Source organism: Epinephelus moara, chromosome 17 (assembly GCF_006386435.1).
Source record: "Epinephelus moara isolate mb chromosome 17, YSFRI_EMoa_1.0, whole genome shotgun sequence".
Classification (NCBI taxonomy): domain Eukaryota; kingdom Metazoa; phylum Chordata; class Actinopteri; order Perciformes; family Serranidae; genus Epinephelus; species Epinephelus moara.
This window is the reverse complement of record NC_065522.1, coordinates 28,989,422-29,008,951: the sequence shown is the minus strand read 5'-3', so window position 1 is coordinate 29,008,951 and position 19,530 is coordinate 28,989,422. Positions and strand designations below refer to the sequence as shown.

General features: G+C 40.8%; 1 protein-coding gene across 1 annotated transcript; it reads left to right on the top strand.

The window, feature by feature from the left end:
* The first annotated feature begins 15,624 nt into the window (after positions 1-15,624).
* Positions 15,625-18,412, top strand: LOC126403879 (uncharacterized protein DDB_G0290587-like). Its single transcript, XM_050066700.1, has 4 exons — positions 15,625-15,981; positions 16,821-17,880; positions 18,126-18,180; positions 18,280-18,412. The coding sequence occupies exons 1-4, from the start codon at positions 15,637-15,639 to the stop codon at positions 18,410-18,412; spliced, it is 1,593 nt and encodes a 530-aa protein (XP_049922657.1). The 5' UTR covers positions 15,625-15,636.
* Positions 18,413-19,530: the final 1,118 nt, after the last annotated feature.

The following is a 19,530-nucleotide window of genomic DNA, read 5'->3' as shown; positions in this document are numbered from 1 at the left end:
TATTACAAGTCTGAGGAAGAGCCTGCGTTGCTCGAAACGTCACTTGACTGAAAATTAAATGGGAGCTTTATCGGTGTGCGGATCATTTTTTCCTTTTTTAAGTTTGGCACAAACATCCACTTGGACTCAGCAATGAACTGATTAGAATTTGGTGGTTAGAGGTCAAGGTCACAGTGACCTTGTGTCCATCTCATTCTTGTGAATACTATATCTTAAGAGGGTCTTGAGGGAATTTACTTAAATTTGGCTCAAACATCCACTTGGACTCAGCGATGAACTGATTAGAACTTGGTGGTAGAGGGTCAAAGGTCACTGTGACCTTGTGCCCTTCTAATTCTTGTGAATGTAATATCTCAAAAGGTCTGTGAGGGATTTTCTTCAAATTTGGTACAAACGTCCACTTGGACTTATAGAAGAACTGAATAGAATTTGGTGGTTGAAAAATCAAAGGTCACCGTGGCCTTGCATCTATCTCATTCTTGTGAATGCAATTTTCTTCAAATTTAGCACAAATGTCACTGTGATCGCACAAAATATGTTTTTGGCCCAAATTCAAGAGTTTGTATGCTAATTATGACAAAATTTCACACAATTGTCTAATAGGACAAAATGATAAAGTAATGGCATTTTAGATCCAGAAGGTCAAAGGTCACTGTGACATCATAATGCTCTGCAAAGACACTATTTTGGCCAAAATTCAACATCATCACTCAGGAACAGAAGGGGAGATATTACTTTTACACTAATCTTGGGGGCTCATCTTGAAACTGTGCTGATTGGTTTTTGGCACAGCTTGGAACGCTTTAGCATTAGTTTGGCCGTCAGTGGCAAGGTGAGCCCTCATGTTCGTCGTGTTCCCAGAGTATCCGCATATGCCAATTGACACGCATTGCAAATTGCATGTGCCATATCCAAGTCCTCCTTTCCTTGCATGTTAAAAAATCAAACAAGTCCAGAAGATTGATTTAATCACAGACGGCACGTTTCTGATTTTGTGCTTCGGTATCTCCTTCTTTGTTGAGATGAACTTCCTGCCAAATACTGCTGACTGAGACCTCTGCTTACTTCACCAGGAAAAAAACAACAGCACCATCTAGTGGAGCAAAAGAACAATTGATTGTATTATTCTAACACCAAAAGTTGTGTTAAAATGTGTATTTGCGAGTCGTCATGTATCGCTATATATGCTGTATTAATTTTTTCCCCCACCCTTATTAAGTCCGGCATTTGTTGTGTTTTTTCATGCCGTTTGTTGCTGAATTTAACCGACACCATGTTTTTTGTTTTTAATTCCTAGGAGACGTCCAGAAGGTGAGTGCAACAGTGAAGATCCTGACCTTTACTGGCCAAACAGTCATCCTGCCCTGCCACATCAATGTCAGTAATGGTGACTTCCCAACAGTAGAATGGTTCCACAGAAGTACGGATCAAAAGATCGCCCTTGTGTACCGGCAGGGCTGTGAGACCTTTGCAGAGAAGGACCCGGCCTTCCACTTCAGGACAAACCTCTTCATGAATGAGCTGAAAAATGGGAACATCTCATTGAGGCTTTCCAACGTGCAGCTCTCTGATGCAGGAACATTCATATGCAAGATGATCTGGAGTGCGCCCCAGGAGATCGTTAGAATAGAGCTTGTTGTTGGTATGTCTAAAACCTTTATTTATGTAGGAAAAGCTGTGGTGGTGCATTACAGTCTCCTCAAAGATTTCGGAAAATTTACTGACTCAGTTTCTTGCCCAGAGTTAGATGAGAAGATACCACTCTATTCTCACATAGCCAGACCTATCTCAGGCTGGAGAAAGGTCTGGCTGACTACATCATTATCCTATCAGGTTAATTTGATCAAATATAAAACTTTAAATATCTCTCTCTCACAAAGACCAGATAATACTGCTCCCTGATGTCTTGTCCATGTTGATAATGAATCTGATTTTGACAGAAATGGTGGATGCATAATTCATAGTACACTTTGTGTAATTCTTGTTTGTTTGTTTTTTTGTAGCTGCAGTTTCGGAGCCAAAACTCTCAATGGTTTTAGATGCAGGTGATGATGTGACTCTGCAGTGTGAGGCGAGCTGCTGGTCCCCGCAGCCTGAGATAACATTTGTTGATGCCCAGGGACAGAACATCAGTGCTGAAGACCCACAGATTGATGAAGATTCCAGAGCGCGGTGTTTCACAGCTACAAGGAGAGCGACTGTGCGGACTGCCAGCAGGTTCAGTTTCAGTTTAATGCTCAGATTTATGCTACAATTTCAGCTGCTGCCTTTTGCCAGTAGAAAACTCTACATGTGTTTGTTAAAATCCAAACTAAAGTCTTTCATTACAGGGTCACCTGCAGAGTTCATCTGCCTGAAATAAACGAGACGAGGCACAAAGAGATTCATGTACCAGGTACACTGGAGCCTTAACAATCCACTTGCATCTGAAACCTAAATTTACATTTAAAGGGATAGCCCAGATTTTTTGAAGTGGGGTTGTATGAGGTACTTAGGAGTGTGGTACTGACAGTAAATATCAGTACGCCCCCAGTTTGGAGAAGCAGGCAGGAGGACACAGAGGCTAAGCTACTGCTGTGGATGGGTGTCAGCAACAAACCCTGAAACAAATCATCATCAGTTTAAATGTAGGCTATATTTAGAATATTTTCTCCACTTTACCTTTCAGTCAGACAGTCTGTTCCAACGAGGAAACTGTTTATGGCTTCAGTTCCTCATCTATACTCTCGTTAGACTCCACTGACAAATAGTCCACTGCTTCAACTTTAAAAACTAAGGTAACAATTTGCATGTATCTTTTTAAGTAGTTCCAACTCTGGCATTATTAAGTGAGTCTTATATAGCCTGACAAACTCAATTAGTTCAGTACAACCAACATGCTTTGCTTTGACCTTGAAAAACCAACCTTGTAGTTATCCAAAAGTCGTGTTGATATGTAGTGGTCAAACTATTATATGTAAGATATTCACATTTATATTGGCGGTACGGTGGTGCAGTGGTTAGCATTGTCACCTCACAGCCAAATGGTTCCTGGTTTGAATTCAGGGTGGGGGGTTCGAGTTTGCATGTTCTCTCTGTGTCAGCGTGGGTTTCCTCCAGGTGCTCCAGCTTCCCCTCACAGTCCAAAGACATGCAGGTTAAAATCAGTCTCTGTGTCAGTCCTGTGATAGTCTGGCGACCCGGGTTGTCAATCTGTCCCAATTGCGTGAGAGTGATATGTCAGGAATGCCTTGAGGGAATTTCTTCAAATTTGGCACAAACATCCACTCTGAGTCAAAAATGAACTGATTAGAATTTGGTGGTCAAAGGTCAAGGTCACTGTGACCCTGTCTGTTGCATCCTTGTGAATGTGATGTCTCAACAACACCTTGAGGGAATTTCCTTAAATTTGGCACAAACTTCCACTTGGATTTAAAGATGAACTGATGAATTTTGGTCTATGACCACCAAAATTATAAGATATGTCAGGAATGCCTTGAGGCAATTTCTTTAAATTTGGCACAAACATCCACTCTGAGTCAGAGATGAACTGATTAGAATTTGGTGGTCAAAGGTCAAGGTCACTGTGACCTAATCTGTTGAATTATTGTGAATGCAATATCTCAAGAACACCATGAAGGAATTTTCTTGGCACAAACGTCTGCTTGGACTCAACAATGAACTGATTGGAATTTGATGCAGCTCTACATCTGAAGCATTGTCGACTGTTATGGCTCCATACGAGTCTGGACAGACATGGATATAAAGTGCAACTTGTCGAGGCATACAATTGCAAAGTGATATTTCTAGTTTTTCCTGTCATAGTTGGGTGGTTGCTTTCCCCATTAGAGCTCAAAAGGGTGACGTAGCGGAAGTGGAAAAAAAGCAAACAGGCAGCACCACACGGAGGTGGGACACAGTGAGGCTTGTAAAGTTTACATACCTCTGAAATGATGACGGTCTTCTCTTTAAGGCGTAAAATTCGGAGGTCCTGCACCCACCCAAAGTTTGCTTGCCCATGAGTCCTTAAAGATTTGGCATTCCTAAATTCGTCATCGGTATAATAGCTTATCCCGCTGACGAGATAGAGGACAAGCTCAGCTTCAGTCAACGGCGGCAGGGCTTTTAAATCCCGAGTCCAGTCTCCATGCTCATACGGATCCACTCCACCTATTTTCTGGATTTTGTCAAGGTACCGAGCCTTCGGAATAGGGTCCAGCTTGTCTTGGTACCATCTGACACACTTTTCCTTTGCCCGGTCCATTTAAATCTCTCGCTTCACGTCTCTCTCCCGGTGCAACGCAATGTAAACAAAACAATTTGCCTGTAAAAATGGCGCTGGTTACACACAATGCATTGCGCAGTCATGTGCCCTTTTGAGCCCTATACAATACCTTTTCTCCAATTTTGGCGCCATTTACCAAGAGGTAATGCCTCATCAGATAAGACAGAAAAAGAAAACTAAAATGCATTTATTATATATTTAATGACTTGTACATTAAGTGTGACTGTTGATAGTTAAAATTAATGGCACTAAAAAAGCAGTACCTAATAATCTTACTTATCAAATTATTTAGGTGGTCGCTTTGTGGAGTATATAGTATTTCTAAAATATTATTTCTGTGTTATCTTGATTATCATTTCAGATGGCTGCTCCAAGAGAACAGAGAGAGAGGGCACCTCCTGCACTGCATTAATTATCATCGCTGTTCTACTAACCACAGTTGTAACTGGATCAATCTCATGTGCATTAACTTCCCTCCTATGGAAGAAATATTGCGACTCTGGTAAGTCAATAACACTTTTTGTTTAGGAGGAGATGGAAGCTAATTTTTCTGTCTGCAGCTGCTACATCCCAAACTCACCGGCAGCTTCCCCAGCTGGATATCTACAAGACACAGATTTATGTGAAATACTTAAGACTACTACCACATCAACTGATTGTTGTGATTCCATTGGATTGAATCAAATTCAACCCAAAATCTTGCCATTTTAGCTCCTGGTGATTAACCAGCTGCAGCTGATTGACAAGAAAAGCCTTGACAGTATAGAGAAGTGGTGATGAAGAGCTTTAATTGTAAAACAAACAACACAGGAAGTATTGAGTTTAATTCAAACAGCATTTGTAGATTGATACAGCATACCAGCAAATTTCTGTTATTATTATTATTATATCTGAGAATTTTTAGTAATAATAGTCATAAAACCTAAGAGGTCAGTAATGAAGTGCTAAAGAGACCTTTTTCTTTTGACAGTGGGGAGAAGGAAAATGCGGTTATCACAATCATCACAACAGAGTTCAACACGCAGCAATGCAGATGGTCACAACACAAGAAACCAGGCTGATCCCACTGGAAATGCCACCACTGAGCACCTGAGAAGAATCAGTGAACTGGAGTCGTCTCTTCGTGACAAAGAGGGAATCATCCGTCAACTAACTGAAGAACTCAAGGACCTTAGATCTAAGCGGGGTCCTGTTGTGTGCCAGCATGACCAACCTACGATTGACAAAAATCCCTCCAAATCCTCACCAGACGTCTCAAAACCCACTAACCTACTCCCAGACCAGTTTCCCCACGACAACAATCCAAAACCAGCAGCCTTAATCAGTAGCAAAAATCCAAAATCTGTGAATTTACCCCAGAACAAAGATTCAAAACCTGGCGTCGCAATGCGAATTCCAGCATCCGGCCTACCGATCCAAAGAGGCAGTCACAGACACAGCAGTCCTGCCCTTTTGACACATGGCAGTGCTACGTTGCCAAGTGCTTCTTCAGCCTTGCCTTCGGAGGAAACGCATGTTGTCCGTTCGATGAGTATGTCTGAGTCTCGGCCTCGTCAAAACAGTTCCAAGATCCAGCGAAGATACACCACCTCAGCCATGTCTTATAACCGCTTTAAGGTTCTGGCAAATTTGCCAGAAGATGATTCAGAGCCGTTGCTGTGAATGAGAACAAAGAAAAACTGTGATCCGTTGTTTTTGCGAGCGTAAGAAACTAAAATTTGAGGTGATCGACTCACAGCTGTAAGTTGGATAGGAGTTTGGGTGGTTTTTGTAAGAGAAAAAAGTGACATTACAGATGTTTACAAAACTCTTGATACTGATGAGTTGCTGCTCATTCATCAGATCTGAAAAGTGCAGCACATCCTGTGAACCAAAGACCTACTAGTGTGTATAGATGGGTGTAGACGTTTAAAACAAACAGTCTCTGCACACTTAAAGTGATTCAGGTTTCTGGTCTTCAAACCTTGTGTGATCCTAGATTGAGATCTAAGCTTCAAGATCCACATCAGCAACATAATGAAACTAGAAAAGCACTCAGAGTGCAGACCTCCGCCAAGTAGGCGATATTCCCTCCCCCTCTGCATCAGATTTTGCAGCCTGCATCACAATTAGGTTATTTGCATCACTATCATTATTCGGTTATATATGCCTTCACCATGGAGACGCTGTGGTGTATTTATTTCGTTTTTATTTTGTACCAACACAGAATATGGGTTTTTTGTATTTTTCACTTTCTTTTTTTCCAACACAGAACATTAATTTCAACTTTAGAATTACAACAATATTTAGCAAGTAGAGCAAGACGTGCTTTCCGGCCACCAGATGGTGCTATTTTCATCGTCTTTTTAGAAATTGGAATTGCTGCTGAGGCTGTCAGACAACTTTTTATTATTTTATCCACTTTCCTTCAACTGATCACCACCAATGTTATCATCTGTTCCTTGTCCCATTATCCACCTTTCCTTAAAATTTCATCAAAATCCGTTCATAACTTTTTGAGTTATTTTGCAGACAAACAGAACAACGCTGGCGAAAACATAACCTCCTTGGCAGAGGTAAAGATTATTTTTCTACCTAAGAAACAGCTGAAGTACGACCATTTAAAAATCAGAAAGATGCTAATTCATGCCTTTATTTCAATCTGACTCGATTACTGTGATGCACCTTTTACTGGGCTTCCAAAAAAAAATACTGAGGGACTTCAGCTCATTCACACCTCTGCAGTTGGCTATGAACCAGAACCAAGAGGAGAGAACACATCAGTCTAGGTTAAGCTGCTCTGCACAGACTTCCTGTAACATTTATAAGTCTGACATTCAGAGTCCTTAATGAGCTAGGACTGAGCTACATTGCTAACTTCCTTGTTAACTATTTGCCTTCAAGAACACTGCGATGATCCAACCAAACTGCCAGTGTAAATGTTGGGATTGCATGTTTCTGCAAACCAACGATACTTTTTACATTGGTACGATATTATTCAGTAGATACATTAAAACATTAGCCTTCTTTACATTTTCACAATTCTGTGGTTAATGTGATTATGTTAAGGCATAAAGACCACTTGGTGCTGATAGGAAAAGATCACGTTGTGGCTTGAAACACCCACATTCGGTTACATTAACGCCACTGGAAATGCAGTGACAACTTGCCAAAAAAGCCCATGTTTGGCGGTGCAGTCACAAATGTCGCTGGAAATGCACAGGGGTTAAAGTTCTCCGGCACAGCGCCGGATTTCCGGTGTGGTGATGTTTCTGTCTGGCACGGGCAGAAGTGCTCTGCAGTGCGAGCATTTCACTCGCATTTGCCCCTAAAAATATATATATATATGTGTGAACTGGGAAAATGATTTAGGTGCACAGTGTGTGAGTAAACACAACCTACTGTTTACCATAATCGGCATTGGACGTTTTTCATCGATAAACGATCAAATAAATGTATTTTAAAACTCCCTCCTTTGGCTCTGATACAACCGTCGCCCTATGCATGCTTTCACATCATGTCACATTGAGACACAGAGCTCAGACAGAGCAGGAGAGGCTCCGGTAAGCCAGCGGTAATTTTGAAGGTAAGGTAACAGAAACCAGACAGAAACGAAAGCTGCAATAAAAATCCAATATGCTGAAGTTTTAAAGTCACCACCACAACATTATATGATCCATTTCAATGATGACATGCTTGCCCAGAGGCGAAATTTCAACGTAACTGCCTGTTTAATTCATCAAGCGCGATACAATTTTGCAGCCTAAATGATTTAGCTTCTAAAAATAAGTAGCACCAAGGCAAAAAAGAGATGTAGGAGCTATAAGTCAAAAAGTCTGGTAACCACTGAAAGTTTAATCTGTATTTATAAACTCATTATGCTATAAAAGTTTAATCTGAAAAGTAACTACTAAAGCTATAATCTTTTTGTTCGTTTTGATAATAAACACGTTCCTTTGCAACACATACATTTTTATTTCTTCATTTTGTGACCGCAACACCAAGCCCCCCGCTCTGGAAAAGATTTCAGATTTCAGGCACACGAATCTTGCGCGCTCCACATTTCAGGCACAAAATTTTTTCTTGCTTTAACCCCTGAATGCAGTGACGACTCGCTCAAAACCTGCATGTTTGGTGGTACAATCACAAACCCCACTGTGAATGCAGTGAGGGCTCACCAAATAACACCTACGTTTGGTGGCATGAATGCTGTTGGAAACGCAGTGACACTTACGTTAAAGGGCACAAACGCGACATGAAATGCGGCAGTGCCTTGCTAAAAAATACCCATGTTTAGTAGCACAAAAGTGCAACGATGGCTCACCAAAAACACATTCATTTGGTGGCACAAACACACAGAAGATGCAGCCCTGGCCCACCAAAAAAAAGAGGCCCCAAATGCTACTGGAAATGTAGCAATGTTGCTTAAAAAACAACCACGTTCAGTGACATAGTCATAGCTGGAAAAGCAGCAGTGGACCAATAGAAAACACCCACATCCAGTGGGACAAACGGAACTGGAAACACAGTGACATTTGATGGCACAAATGTTCGGTGTCACAAACACTAAAAAACAAACATGAACGCAGCTGGAAAAGTAGCAACAACCTGTAAATAAAACAAAATGGGGGAAAAAAAAAAAAATCGGGATTGTTGTTCATGGGTCTCAAACTGTTGTCTGCAGCATGGCATCATGTCATCTGGTTTTGGTGACGCACCAACCCCTCCACCTCCCAGTGACAAAGCCAGCACATGAAAATGGAATTAGAACTACGTCACTTTGGAAACACTGACATGAAATTTATTAAACATACCAATAAATAGCTAAATATTTTTTAAAGTCGACTAAAAACTTACCTCTTCACTTTGGCCTTAGATCAGCTGTGACTTTCCTGAAACAGGCCAGAAACTTTGCTTCGCACCTACGCACTTATTTTAAAATATTTTATTTTATTCAATTTCATACTTTTAGTATTCTATTTTTTTCACTTTTTGATATTATTTTTGTTACTGTGTGTTACTTTGCATGTAAAACCTTTATTTCAAAAATCCTGTTAACCTTTCATACGTGCGTTACAGTACTTAAGATGTGATGTGATGGGTGGGGTTGTTTACAGAGGTTCCTTCTATTCTTTCAGGTTGCTTTGTAGTTTTAAATAGTATTAGTAGTTTGTCTGGATAAGCTTTAAACCTTTCACTATAATATATATATCTATAACTTTGCACATTGTTGAAGCTTTTGTATATCCTCTACAAAATAAAAATTGTGTGCTCCCCGGTGGATGACCCATGACATTGCCTTCTTTTAATTTTCTTGTGTTGGTTCATAACACATATTTCATACGTGACTATCTCACGACCCCTAGTGGGCATTTTCATCCAAACTGTAACACAAGATGTCCACCTCTGAATTTAGAAGCCTGAGTTGAAAATGAAACCTCTGGAATCTATAATATTTATAGTCATTAAAGTAATTAAATATTGCATGATATAATAATACAGGATTAAAAAATACTGAAAGGAACTGACAGCAGACCCAAGTCGTCTGCCTGTTGTTGCTTTGTCTCTTTGTAGTCATTCTGAATCTCTGTCTCTCCCAGTACATTTGCTTTGCGTCTTTTGTAGTTACTTTGCATTTCCTGGAACTAATTTTGTGTCTCTTTCTGGTTTTATGATCCTCTTTGTATTTGCTTTCAACTCTTTGTTGTGTCTTTTTTTGGTCATTTTAAATCTCTTTGAGGTCATTTTGTGCCTCTTTGTGGTTAATGTGTGTCCTTGTGTGGTCATTTTAAATTTCTGTGGTGTCATTTTGTGTCTCTTTATGGTCATTTTGTGTCCCTTGTGGTCATTTTAAATTTCTGTAGGGTCATTTTGTGCCTATTTGTGGTCATTTTGTGCCTCTTTGTGGTCATTTTGTGGCCCTTTGTTGTCAATTTGTGTCCCTTTGTGGTCATTTTAAATTTCTGTGGTGTCATTTTGTGTCTCTTTATGGTCATTTTGTGTCCCTTGTGGTCATTTTAAATTTCTGTAGGGTCATTTTGTGTCCCTTTGTGGTCATTTTGTGTCCCTTGTGGTCATTTTAAATTTCTGTAGGGTCATTTTGTGCCTATCTGTGGTCATTTTGTGCCTCTTTGTGGTCATTTTGTGGCCCTTTGTGGTAATTTTGTGTCCCTTTGTGGTCATTTTAAATTTCTGTGGGGTCATTTTAAATTTCTGTGGGGTCATTTGGTGTCCCTTTGTGGTCATTTTGTGTCCCTTTGTGGTCATTTTGTGCCTCTTTGTGGCCCTTTTGTGGCCCGTTGTGGTCATTTTGTGTACCTTGTGGTCATTTTAAATTTCTGTGGGGACATTTTGTGTCTCTTTGTGGCCATTTTGTGTCTCTTTGTGGTCATTTTGTGCCTATTTGTGGTCATTTTGTGTCCCTTGTCATTTTAAATTTCTGTGGGGTCATTTTGTGTGCCTTTGTGGTCATTTTGTGTCCCTTTGTGGTCATTTTGTGCCTCTTTGTGGTCATTTTGTGTCTGTTTGTGGTCATTTTGTGTCCCTTTGTGGTCATTTTGTGTCTCTTTGTGGCCATTGTATGCCTATTTGTGGTCATTTTGTGTCCCTTTGTGGTCATTTTGTGTGCCTTTGTGGTCATTATGTGTCTCTTTGTGGCCAATGTATGCCTATTTGTGGTCATTTTGTGTCCCTTTGTGGTCATTTTGTGTCTCTTTGTGGTCATTTTGTGTCCCTTGTGGTCATTTTGTGTCCCTTTGTGGTCATTTTGTGTCCCTTGTAGTCATTTTAAATCTTTTTGAGGTCATTTTGTGTCTCTCTGTGGTCATATTTTGTCTCTTTGTTGTCATCTCAATCTCTTTGAAGTCATTTGGTGTCTGGTCATTTTGAGTGTAATAACTTTACATCTGTTTGTAGTATCTTTGTGACTCTTTGTAGTCATTTTATGTCTCTGTGTGATTGTTTTGCCCCCTTTCGTAGTCATCACAAGTCTCTTTGTGGCTCCTTGTTGTGTTTTTGCATCTCTTTGTAGTCGATCTGTTTAAACAAGAACGCTCTCAGAGAGCTCCTAACTTAGCCAAAAAGTTTCCAGCTAGGATCCTAGCTTAGGAGTGCTTTAGGAAAGATCTCAGAGCAACTCTGAGTGAGGAAGGGACAGAAACCTTTACCTTAGTGAGGCGATGTAATTGGTTTCCCTTTTGTCAGCCTGCAAAATGGTGACACCCAGTGGAAACAAAATGAACTGCGTCACACTACAACACTGAAAGTTTTGGAACTTGGTGTGATCGTTCTGCTGATGGAAGAAACAGGCCCAAGTCATCACTGCTGAGCTGTTGCATTTTTCCAGTTGTCAAATATCTATGTGTTGTAATCACTTTCATTGGTTTTTCCACAATTTTAGCCGCTGTATAAGAAACTCTTAAAAGTCCTCCTCTCCGCTCTTAACAGTTTTTCACCTTAGAAGTTCTCTTAATGGATCACACGCTTTGTGAATAACTTTTATCTTTAGCAGGATCTAAGAGTCTGAGTCTGTCTCAACCTTCCATCAGCAGAGAGATCACACTAGCATTGACAACACTTTCACAGGCAGCAGTTTATTTCATTTCCACTGTGTGTCCTCACCTTACAGGCTCACAAAAGGAATGTGTCTGTGTGACAACCAATCACATCTGTTAAAAGCATGCACCACACCTAGCAACCAATTGGCAAATCTCAATCAGGGCGCCCTGTTTAAACTGCTCTGGCCTGCCTACTTCCTCTGCAAGCTGCTTTGCAACCTGCCTCCACCCCAGCTCCTCCTTTTCATGCTGTGTCTGACTTATCAATGTCATTTCTGTTTGTCATTGATGCTGCCCTCCCTGCATTAGGCTTTCCGTGTAGGCGCATGGAAGGGCAGAGAGGTGTGCTCTCTCAGCTTTATGCTTTCCATGTAGGTACGTAGAAAAGGCTTTCTGCATAGGCCTGAGGAAAGGCAGAGGGGCCCCAGAACAGAGCCATACCACCAAATATAATACTGCAAATGGAAATAAAGTTTTCTTTGACTTAAGTGTTCCTGACTGAACTGGATCATTTTTATTAGGGTTACACCTTTTGAACAACCAGGCCCTGGGTTGTTGCCTGCTGCCTCTAAAACTGAAGTGTCTGGTGTGTCTCTGACATCAAAATCACTGACAAAGCGATGGTATTTGACGAGTTGGGAGTGGGCTGTTTTTTCATATATGCGCACATTCTATGCATATGGATTGCCTGTACTGTAATTATGCTGCTTATTTAGTGCACACATCTTTTGCACGTCTGTCTGTCCTGAGAGAGGGAGCCCTCTTCAGTTGCTCGTTTTGAGGTTTCCTCCAATTTATTCCCTGTTAAAGACTTGTTTTAGGGGAGTTTTTTCTTATCTGCTGCGAGGGTGTAGGGACAGAGGGTGTCTCATGCTGTACACGTTGTGAAGTCCGCTGAGGCAAATTGGAATTTGTGATAATGGGCTATATAATCAAAATATACTCGACTTAACTTGACAGTTACGTTTCTCGATATAACACAATTATGGCAACAAGCTAGTCACATGTATGTCGTTTCTAAAAGACAGTATCGGTTGCATTGCCAGTGCCGTAGAAGAACCTTCACCTCTGTCTGTCTGTGCAGCATGTTTCACTTGTCTTAAAAACAATTCTCTGAATTCATGTTGGATCAGAGTTCTAAGCATATACATTCATTTCTCTTAAATAGGGATGCTACGGTTCAGATTTCCTGTGCCGCCCTGCAGCTGCAGTGGAGTCTTCCACTTTTGATGGTTATTCTGAGAAGGATTATTTGTCATAACTGTGAAATGCAAGATCATAGTTTCCACTTAAAATGGGGAAATGGGGGAACACGCCCCAGACACTCTTTAAAATCTGATTTTTATCCCATTCACTTTATTGTGTTGGTTGATTTTACCACCAAAGGCTCTCGAATCATTCTTACTATCCAGCTGCTCAAATCCACAGGTATTACGAGAGGAAAATGTTGAAACACTCAGTCATGACTGTGCGCTCAAAGCAGTGAGCGTAACGATCAGACAGTGCTGTGAAGATTTTTTTTTTTTACATGAACTTACAAAACGGTCACTTCATAAAAAGGAACAAGACGTTTCTGTGAAAGCTGCTTTTCAGAAATTCATAAGACAGAGACATATTTAGTTCTCCCTGAAGAAAAGGCAGCTTTTTAAGGGATCATGTTTGTTGAGCTGGTTTCAGTTTTAGTAAATCAGAGATTTTAAAGTTACTTAAAGGTCCAGTGTGTAGGATTTAGGGGGATAGATTGGCAATATGGAATATAATATAAAAAGTTTGTTGTCTTCAGCGTATAAGCACCTGAAATTAAGAATCGTGTTTTTCTTACCTTAGAATGAGCAGTTTATATCTACACAGGGAGCAGGTACACAGCCATGTTTCTACAGTAGCCCAAAATGGACAAACCAAACACTGGCTCCAGAAGGGGCCGTTTGCATTTTTGTGATTTTGCAATTTCACTTCGGCCTCTGTAGTTAGACGTCCATTAGAAAAACATTGCTTTACTCAAACGGCAGTATTCATTACTATTTATATAACCTCTTCATTTGCACTGACACCTCTCCTGAGGCCTCTACTCTGTGCAGATTTTTCTAGACTTTGTCCAAACTCAACTTTTAAAGCTGATTGTCCACTTTATTTTATATCCAGCGCTGCCATGGCTGTTTATAATGTCATTAGCTCAAATGTTTCAGTTTTCTTGTTCTGTCATTTTCTTGTTTTTTTTGTGTTATTGTTGTTTGCGTTTTTTTTATTTAACACATCTTTAAGTGTCTTTGAAAGTGCTTCATTAAAGGTCAGTCACACTCGGTGCTAATGAGTGTACTCTAGGTCAGGCTAGAAAAGGGCTATTTAAGAGTAAACATATTAATGATGATATGAACACTCCCACTTTCCTGCAGAAAATAAAAATCAGACTTCCTCCTCAGACGCAGTTGATATTTGAGGAAGACAGTTGTGTGTCCACTGCAGTGTGAACTGAAGGACGGCAACTCAGCTGATATTCAGGACACCTGAGGGCGGTAAGCTTTTTCTTTGATTTCCTTCTCGCTGTTTATGCTTTATTTTATTCTTTATATTTGTAATTTTAGTGAATATTTGAAGAAAATACTAAACAACACAGCTGACAAGTTTATGATTTTGCACTTCTAACAAGCTTGTTTAAACATGCTGATGTAATTCTCTGCTAACCCAATGAATAAAGCTGTATTAATAAGCGTATTCTGAAATCTCACCACAGCTAAATGCAAATTTTAACAGACAAAAATAAAATCTGTTTTTACAAAATCTTATGTGAATGTAATGCAAAATATTTGGACACATACGAAGTACTTTGATACTACAATACTGTTAACTTCATAAAAAGACAGATAGACTGAGCACTAGATCAAAACAAATCAAGTAATTTGGAAAAGGAAATAAAAACTTTAATATACACTCTTAAACAAAATGCACTGGTTTAACTTTAAATAGTAAAGGTAACTATTTGCATACATCTTTTTCAGTATTTCCAACTCTGGCAGTATTGACTCAGTCCTATGAGTCTGTTATAATCTGACAAACTCAATTTAAGTACAACCAACACGTTTTGCTTTGGCCTCAAAAAGCTTAATTAATCGGGGCGTCGGTGGCTTAGTGGTAGAGCAGGAGCCCCATGTACAAGGCTGTTGCCACAGCAGCCTGGGTTCAACTCCTGCCTGTGGCCCTTTGCTGCATGTCACTCCCTCTCTCTCTTTCACACTTGTCTGTCCTGTCCATTAAAGGCTAAAAATGCCCCAAAAAATACCTAAAAAAAAAAAAAAAAAGCTTAATTAATTTGGAGCAAATTCATGTCAATCCAAAAGTTGTGGTGATATTTTATGGTCAAACTATTTCATTTAAGATGTGTTAACTTATTTTAATTCAATCCCACTCCAAAATGTCAAAAATGTTTTTGGTTTGGACCAACTTCTTTAAGTAATTGTCAACTGTTCAAAACACTTTCATGTAAAAAATATATTTTTGTTTTGAAAAAGGTATTTATTTTAGGTGTTGTCCACTTAACCCTGTCCGTTGGTATTTGGTTTGTTAAACAGAGAATGTGTTCATGGCTTCTTTATTAATTTCTACCTTGATACGGAGAATTTATACATAGTGGGAACAACCCTGTTTTAAAGTTTTGGATCTCTCCATCTGATGAAAAAGCTCCCTGGTAGAGCGGAGAAAAAGTCTCTAACATAAATATTTGACTTGACATACAACTGTCGACCTTTGACTGTGTTGCAAACAGAACAAAATCAACTGTAGTTGTACGTGCAGCCTAACTTAACTGTATTGCTGATCATTCTTTTTTGTTCTCTCCTCCCAATGATACAGTGTTGGACAGAGACATTACTGAAGATGTGTTGCCTCCTGCCCCTCGCTGCTCTCCTCTTCCTTTCCATCGTTCCTTCAGTAACTGAAGTGGTGCAGTCGATCTCAGACTGTGCAGAGTTTCTCCTGGAGCACACTCCACCAGATGTGCCGGGAGTCTTAAAGGAAGGGAAAATCCTGGACCAGAACAGATACAAAGTCATTTGCCAGACTTTGAGTAACGTGAGAACATTTGTGACGCTTTACGACACGAAGAATAGGATTCCAGTGTTTTCTGCTAACAAGTACAGAGGAGACGGGGGTAAGAGACCCCCACCTATCTGGAAAATAGAACCGCAGGTACCGCTTTTATATAAACAGCTGACATACAGTATATTGTTCTGCCACTGCATGTTCCATAGTTGCAAAACAACATATGTAGCCTACTACTGTAAATCTAGCTATGCTGCAAAAATCACACTGCCCACAGCATCTCCTGTAATCTCCTCAGATGCTCCTCGTGAGGTTTCTACCATTTTTATGCCCCTTTGTCAGTGATAGCTGTAGCCGGAGGCATTATGTTTTTGTGTTGTTCATCTGTTGGTCCGTCCCATTCTTGTGAAATGCCTTGAGGGTATCCTTCAAATATGGCACAAATGTCCACTGGGACTCACCAATCAACTGATTAGATTTTGGTGGTCAAAGGTCAACGTTACTGTGACCTGGTTGGTCTCATTCTTGTGTACATGTTATCTTGAGAAGGGCCTTTAAGAATATCCTAAACTTTGGCACAAATGTCTACTTGAACTTAAGAATGAACTGATTAGATATTGGTGATTAAAGTTGAAGTTTACTGTGACCTGGTTTGTTTCATTTGTGTGGGCACATTATCTCACGAAGGGCCCAGAGAGAATATCCTAAAATTTGGCACAAATATTTACTTGAACTTTAGGATAAACTGATTAAATTTTGTGGTTGAAAATCAAGGTTATTGGCACCTGGTCCGTCTCATTCTCATGAAGGCGATATCTCAAGAACACCTTGAGGGAATTTCCTCAAAATTGGCACAAACGTCCACTTGGACACAACAATGAACTGATTTTGGGTGTCAAAGGTCAAGGTCACAATGAACTTGCATCTTTAATCTACTTTACAACTACCCTGACTGCATCAGTAACTTACTGTTTCAATTGTTACAGCTTGAAGACATACGCAGCAACAAGAACATGGTCCCCGTATCCAAAAAGAAGACCTACAACAACCAGGCCGGGGATATTGATTACAAAGACCAAACAGTATACGACAGAGGGCATTTATTTCCATGCTCTTATGGAGCGACTGAAAATGACAAGAAAGCTACCTTTACCCTGACCAACATTGTTCCACAAGAAAACTCATTCAACCAAGGAAGCTGGCAGAGAATGGAGAGCTGCGTCAAATGTGTTCTGGATAAATACTGCATCAACAACAATAATATTACAGAAGGCTTTCTGGTAATTGGAGCACAGCCTGGCAACAACAAGCTAAAGGACAGGGTTAATATTCCTTCCATGCTGTGGTCAGCATTCTGCTGCTACAGTCATAGTGAGAATAAATGGCTAGCAAGTGCGCACTGGGGTGAAAACATCAAAGATAGTTCTAAATATCTGCAGACTAAGACCTTGGCAGAGCTCCATAATAAACTGAGTATACCAAGCTCAACATTTGATGTGTTTCCTGGAACACAATGTCCTCTCAGCACAACTGTCACTCAGTTTTACCCAAAACTTAACAAAACTTGCCAATGCCCACCACTTATTTCAACTATTTCTGTCCCCCCCACAATCACTGCTACCTCTCCAGTTTTAACATCTGCGCCTCTCACTACCGCATCTGCCCCACCTAGTACCACAGCTGACCTACTGTCTACCACATTTACTTCTCTCAGTACCACATCTGTCCCACCTTCTACCACTCCAAGTACATCTGGCCCTCCCACGACCACCTCCGATCCTTTTACTACCACATCTGTCCCTCCCAGTACCACATCTGACCCTTTTACCACCACATCTGCAAGTTCTACATCTGATCCTTTTACGACCACATCTGGCCTACTTTCTACCACATCATTCACAATTTCTACTACATCTGTCTCTTCCAGTACTACGTCTGCTCCTCTTACAACCACATCCGCTGTTTTTACCACTACAGCTGGCACTCCTACATCTGACCCTTTCACTACTACATCTGGCCTTCCTAGTACCACATCTGGCCCTCCAAGTACCACATCTGCCCTTCATACTTCCACATCACTCCCAATATCTACCACATCTGTCCCTCCCAGTACTATATCTGCCCCTCTTAAAACCACATCTGGCCTTTTTACTACAACAGCTGGCACTCCTACATCTGGCCCTCCCAGTACCACATCTGCTCCTCATACTACCACATCTGGCCCTCCAAGTACCTCATCTGACCCTCATACTACCACATCAGTCCCAATTTCTACCACATCTGGCTTTCAGAGTACTACGTCTGCCCCTCTTACAACCACATCTGGCCTTCTTACCACTACAGCTGGTACTCCTACATCTGACCCTTTCACTACCACATCTGGCCCTCCAAGTACCACATCTGCTCCTCATACTACCACATCTAGCCTCTTTACTACCACACCAGGAACCTCTACATCAGCCCCTGTTACTACCACATCTTCCCCTCCCAGTACAACATCTGTCCCTCCCACAACTACAACTGGCCACGTTACTACGACAACCAGTACTCCCTCAACTACTGCTACTACCACTCTTAGCACCACTGTACCTACAACTACAGAAACACCAACAACTTCTCTTGTACTGACACCACTCTCCCCATGATCACAACATCTGTTGTAGCAACTACCCCTACCACTTATCCAACCACAACTTTTCCCACAACTACTGCACCCCAAACAACTTCCATTCCAACTACAGTTCCTACAACAACCACTAAAACTACAACTGCTACAACAACTACTTCCACCACTAGTACCACTACCACAACTACAAAGAAGAAACATGAGGATGAAAACAAAAACAGAGTGGAGCAGGGAGGAAATGAAGGAGGAGCAGCAGCAGCAGGAGGTGTAGTACCATCATTAGCTATCGCAGGCAGTTTAACAGGATTATTTACTGGACTTGGAAATGCATTTTCAGGAATAGTAGCAGGGACATTTTTGGCACCTCTTTTGATCAATATGCCTTCTTCTGACATTGCTTCTATAACTACTAACACTCCTCATTTAAACAATGAGCATCCTGTTGCCACTTCTGTTCCTAAAACTACCAAAGCTCTTAAGTCTGTGATAACTCCTGCAATTCCATCTGAGGTTACTGCTACTGTTCCAGCCGTTACTGTTTCTGCTGCTGCGACCAACTACCCAGGTCCTCCAGACAGTATGTCTGTTGAACCAACAAGTCCTCACAAAACTACTACCATTCCAAGAAAGGCCATTACTATTCATCCAGCAACTACTACCCAACAATCATCTGCCATTGCCAAGCTTCCAACAAGTAAAATGCCCCAAACAACATCCATATATGCACCCTCTGCTGTCGCTGTTACATCAACCCCTTCTGTCAGTGCAGCCACAGCTACGACTCAGACAGCTATTATTTCTAAGAAAAGCACATCTACTAAACCTTCCTCAGCTACTGCTGCAGCTTCTTCTACGCCGCAAACAGCCACCACCACTCTCAGTAACATCTCTGTCACTTCAGACTCAACTGATCCTCAACTTACACTAGCACCAAGTACTACTGACCTTGCAAAAATGTCAACTGAGCCATTAATTTCTCCAACATCTCAGAGTAGTTTGTCCGTTTCTTCAAGCAGCAAGGTTACCACTTTTCCTTTCACAGATTCTCTGAATCGAACGAGCGCAGCTGC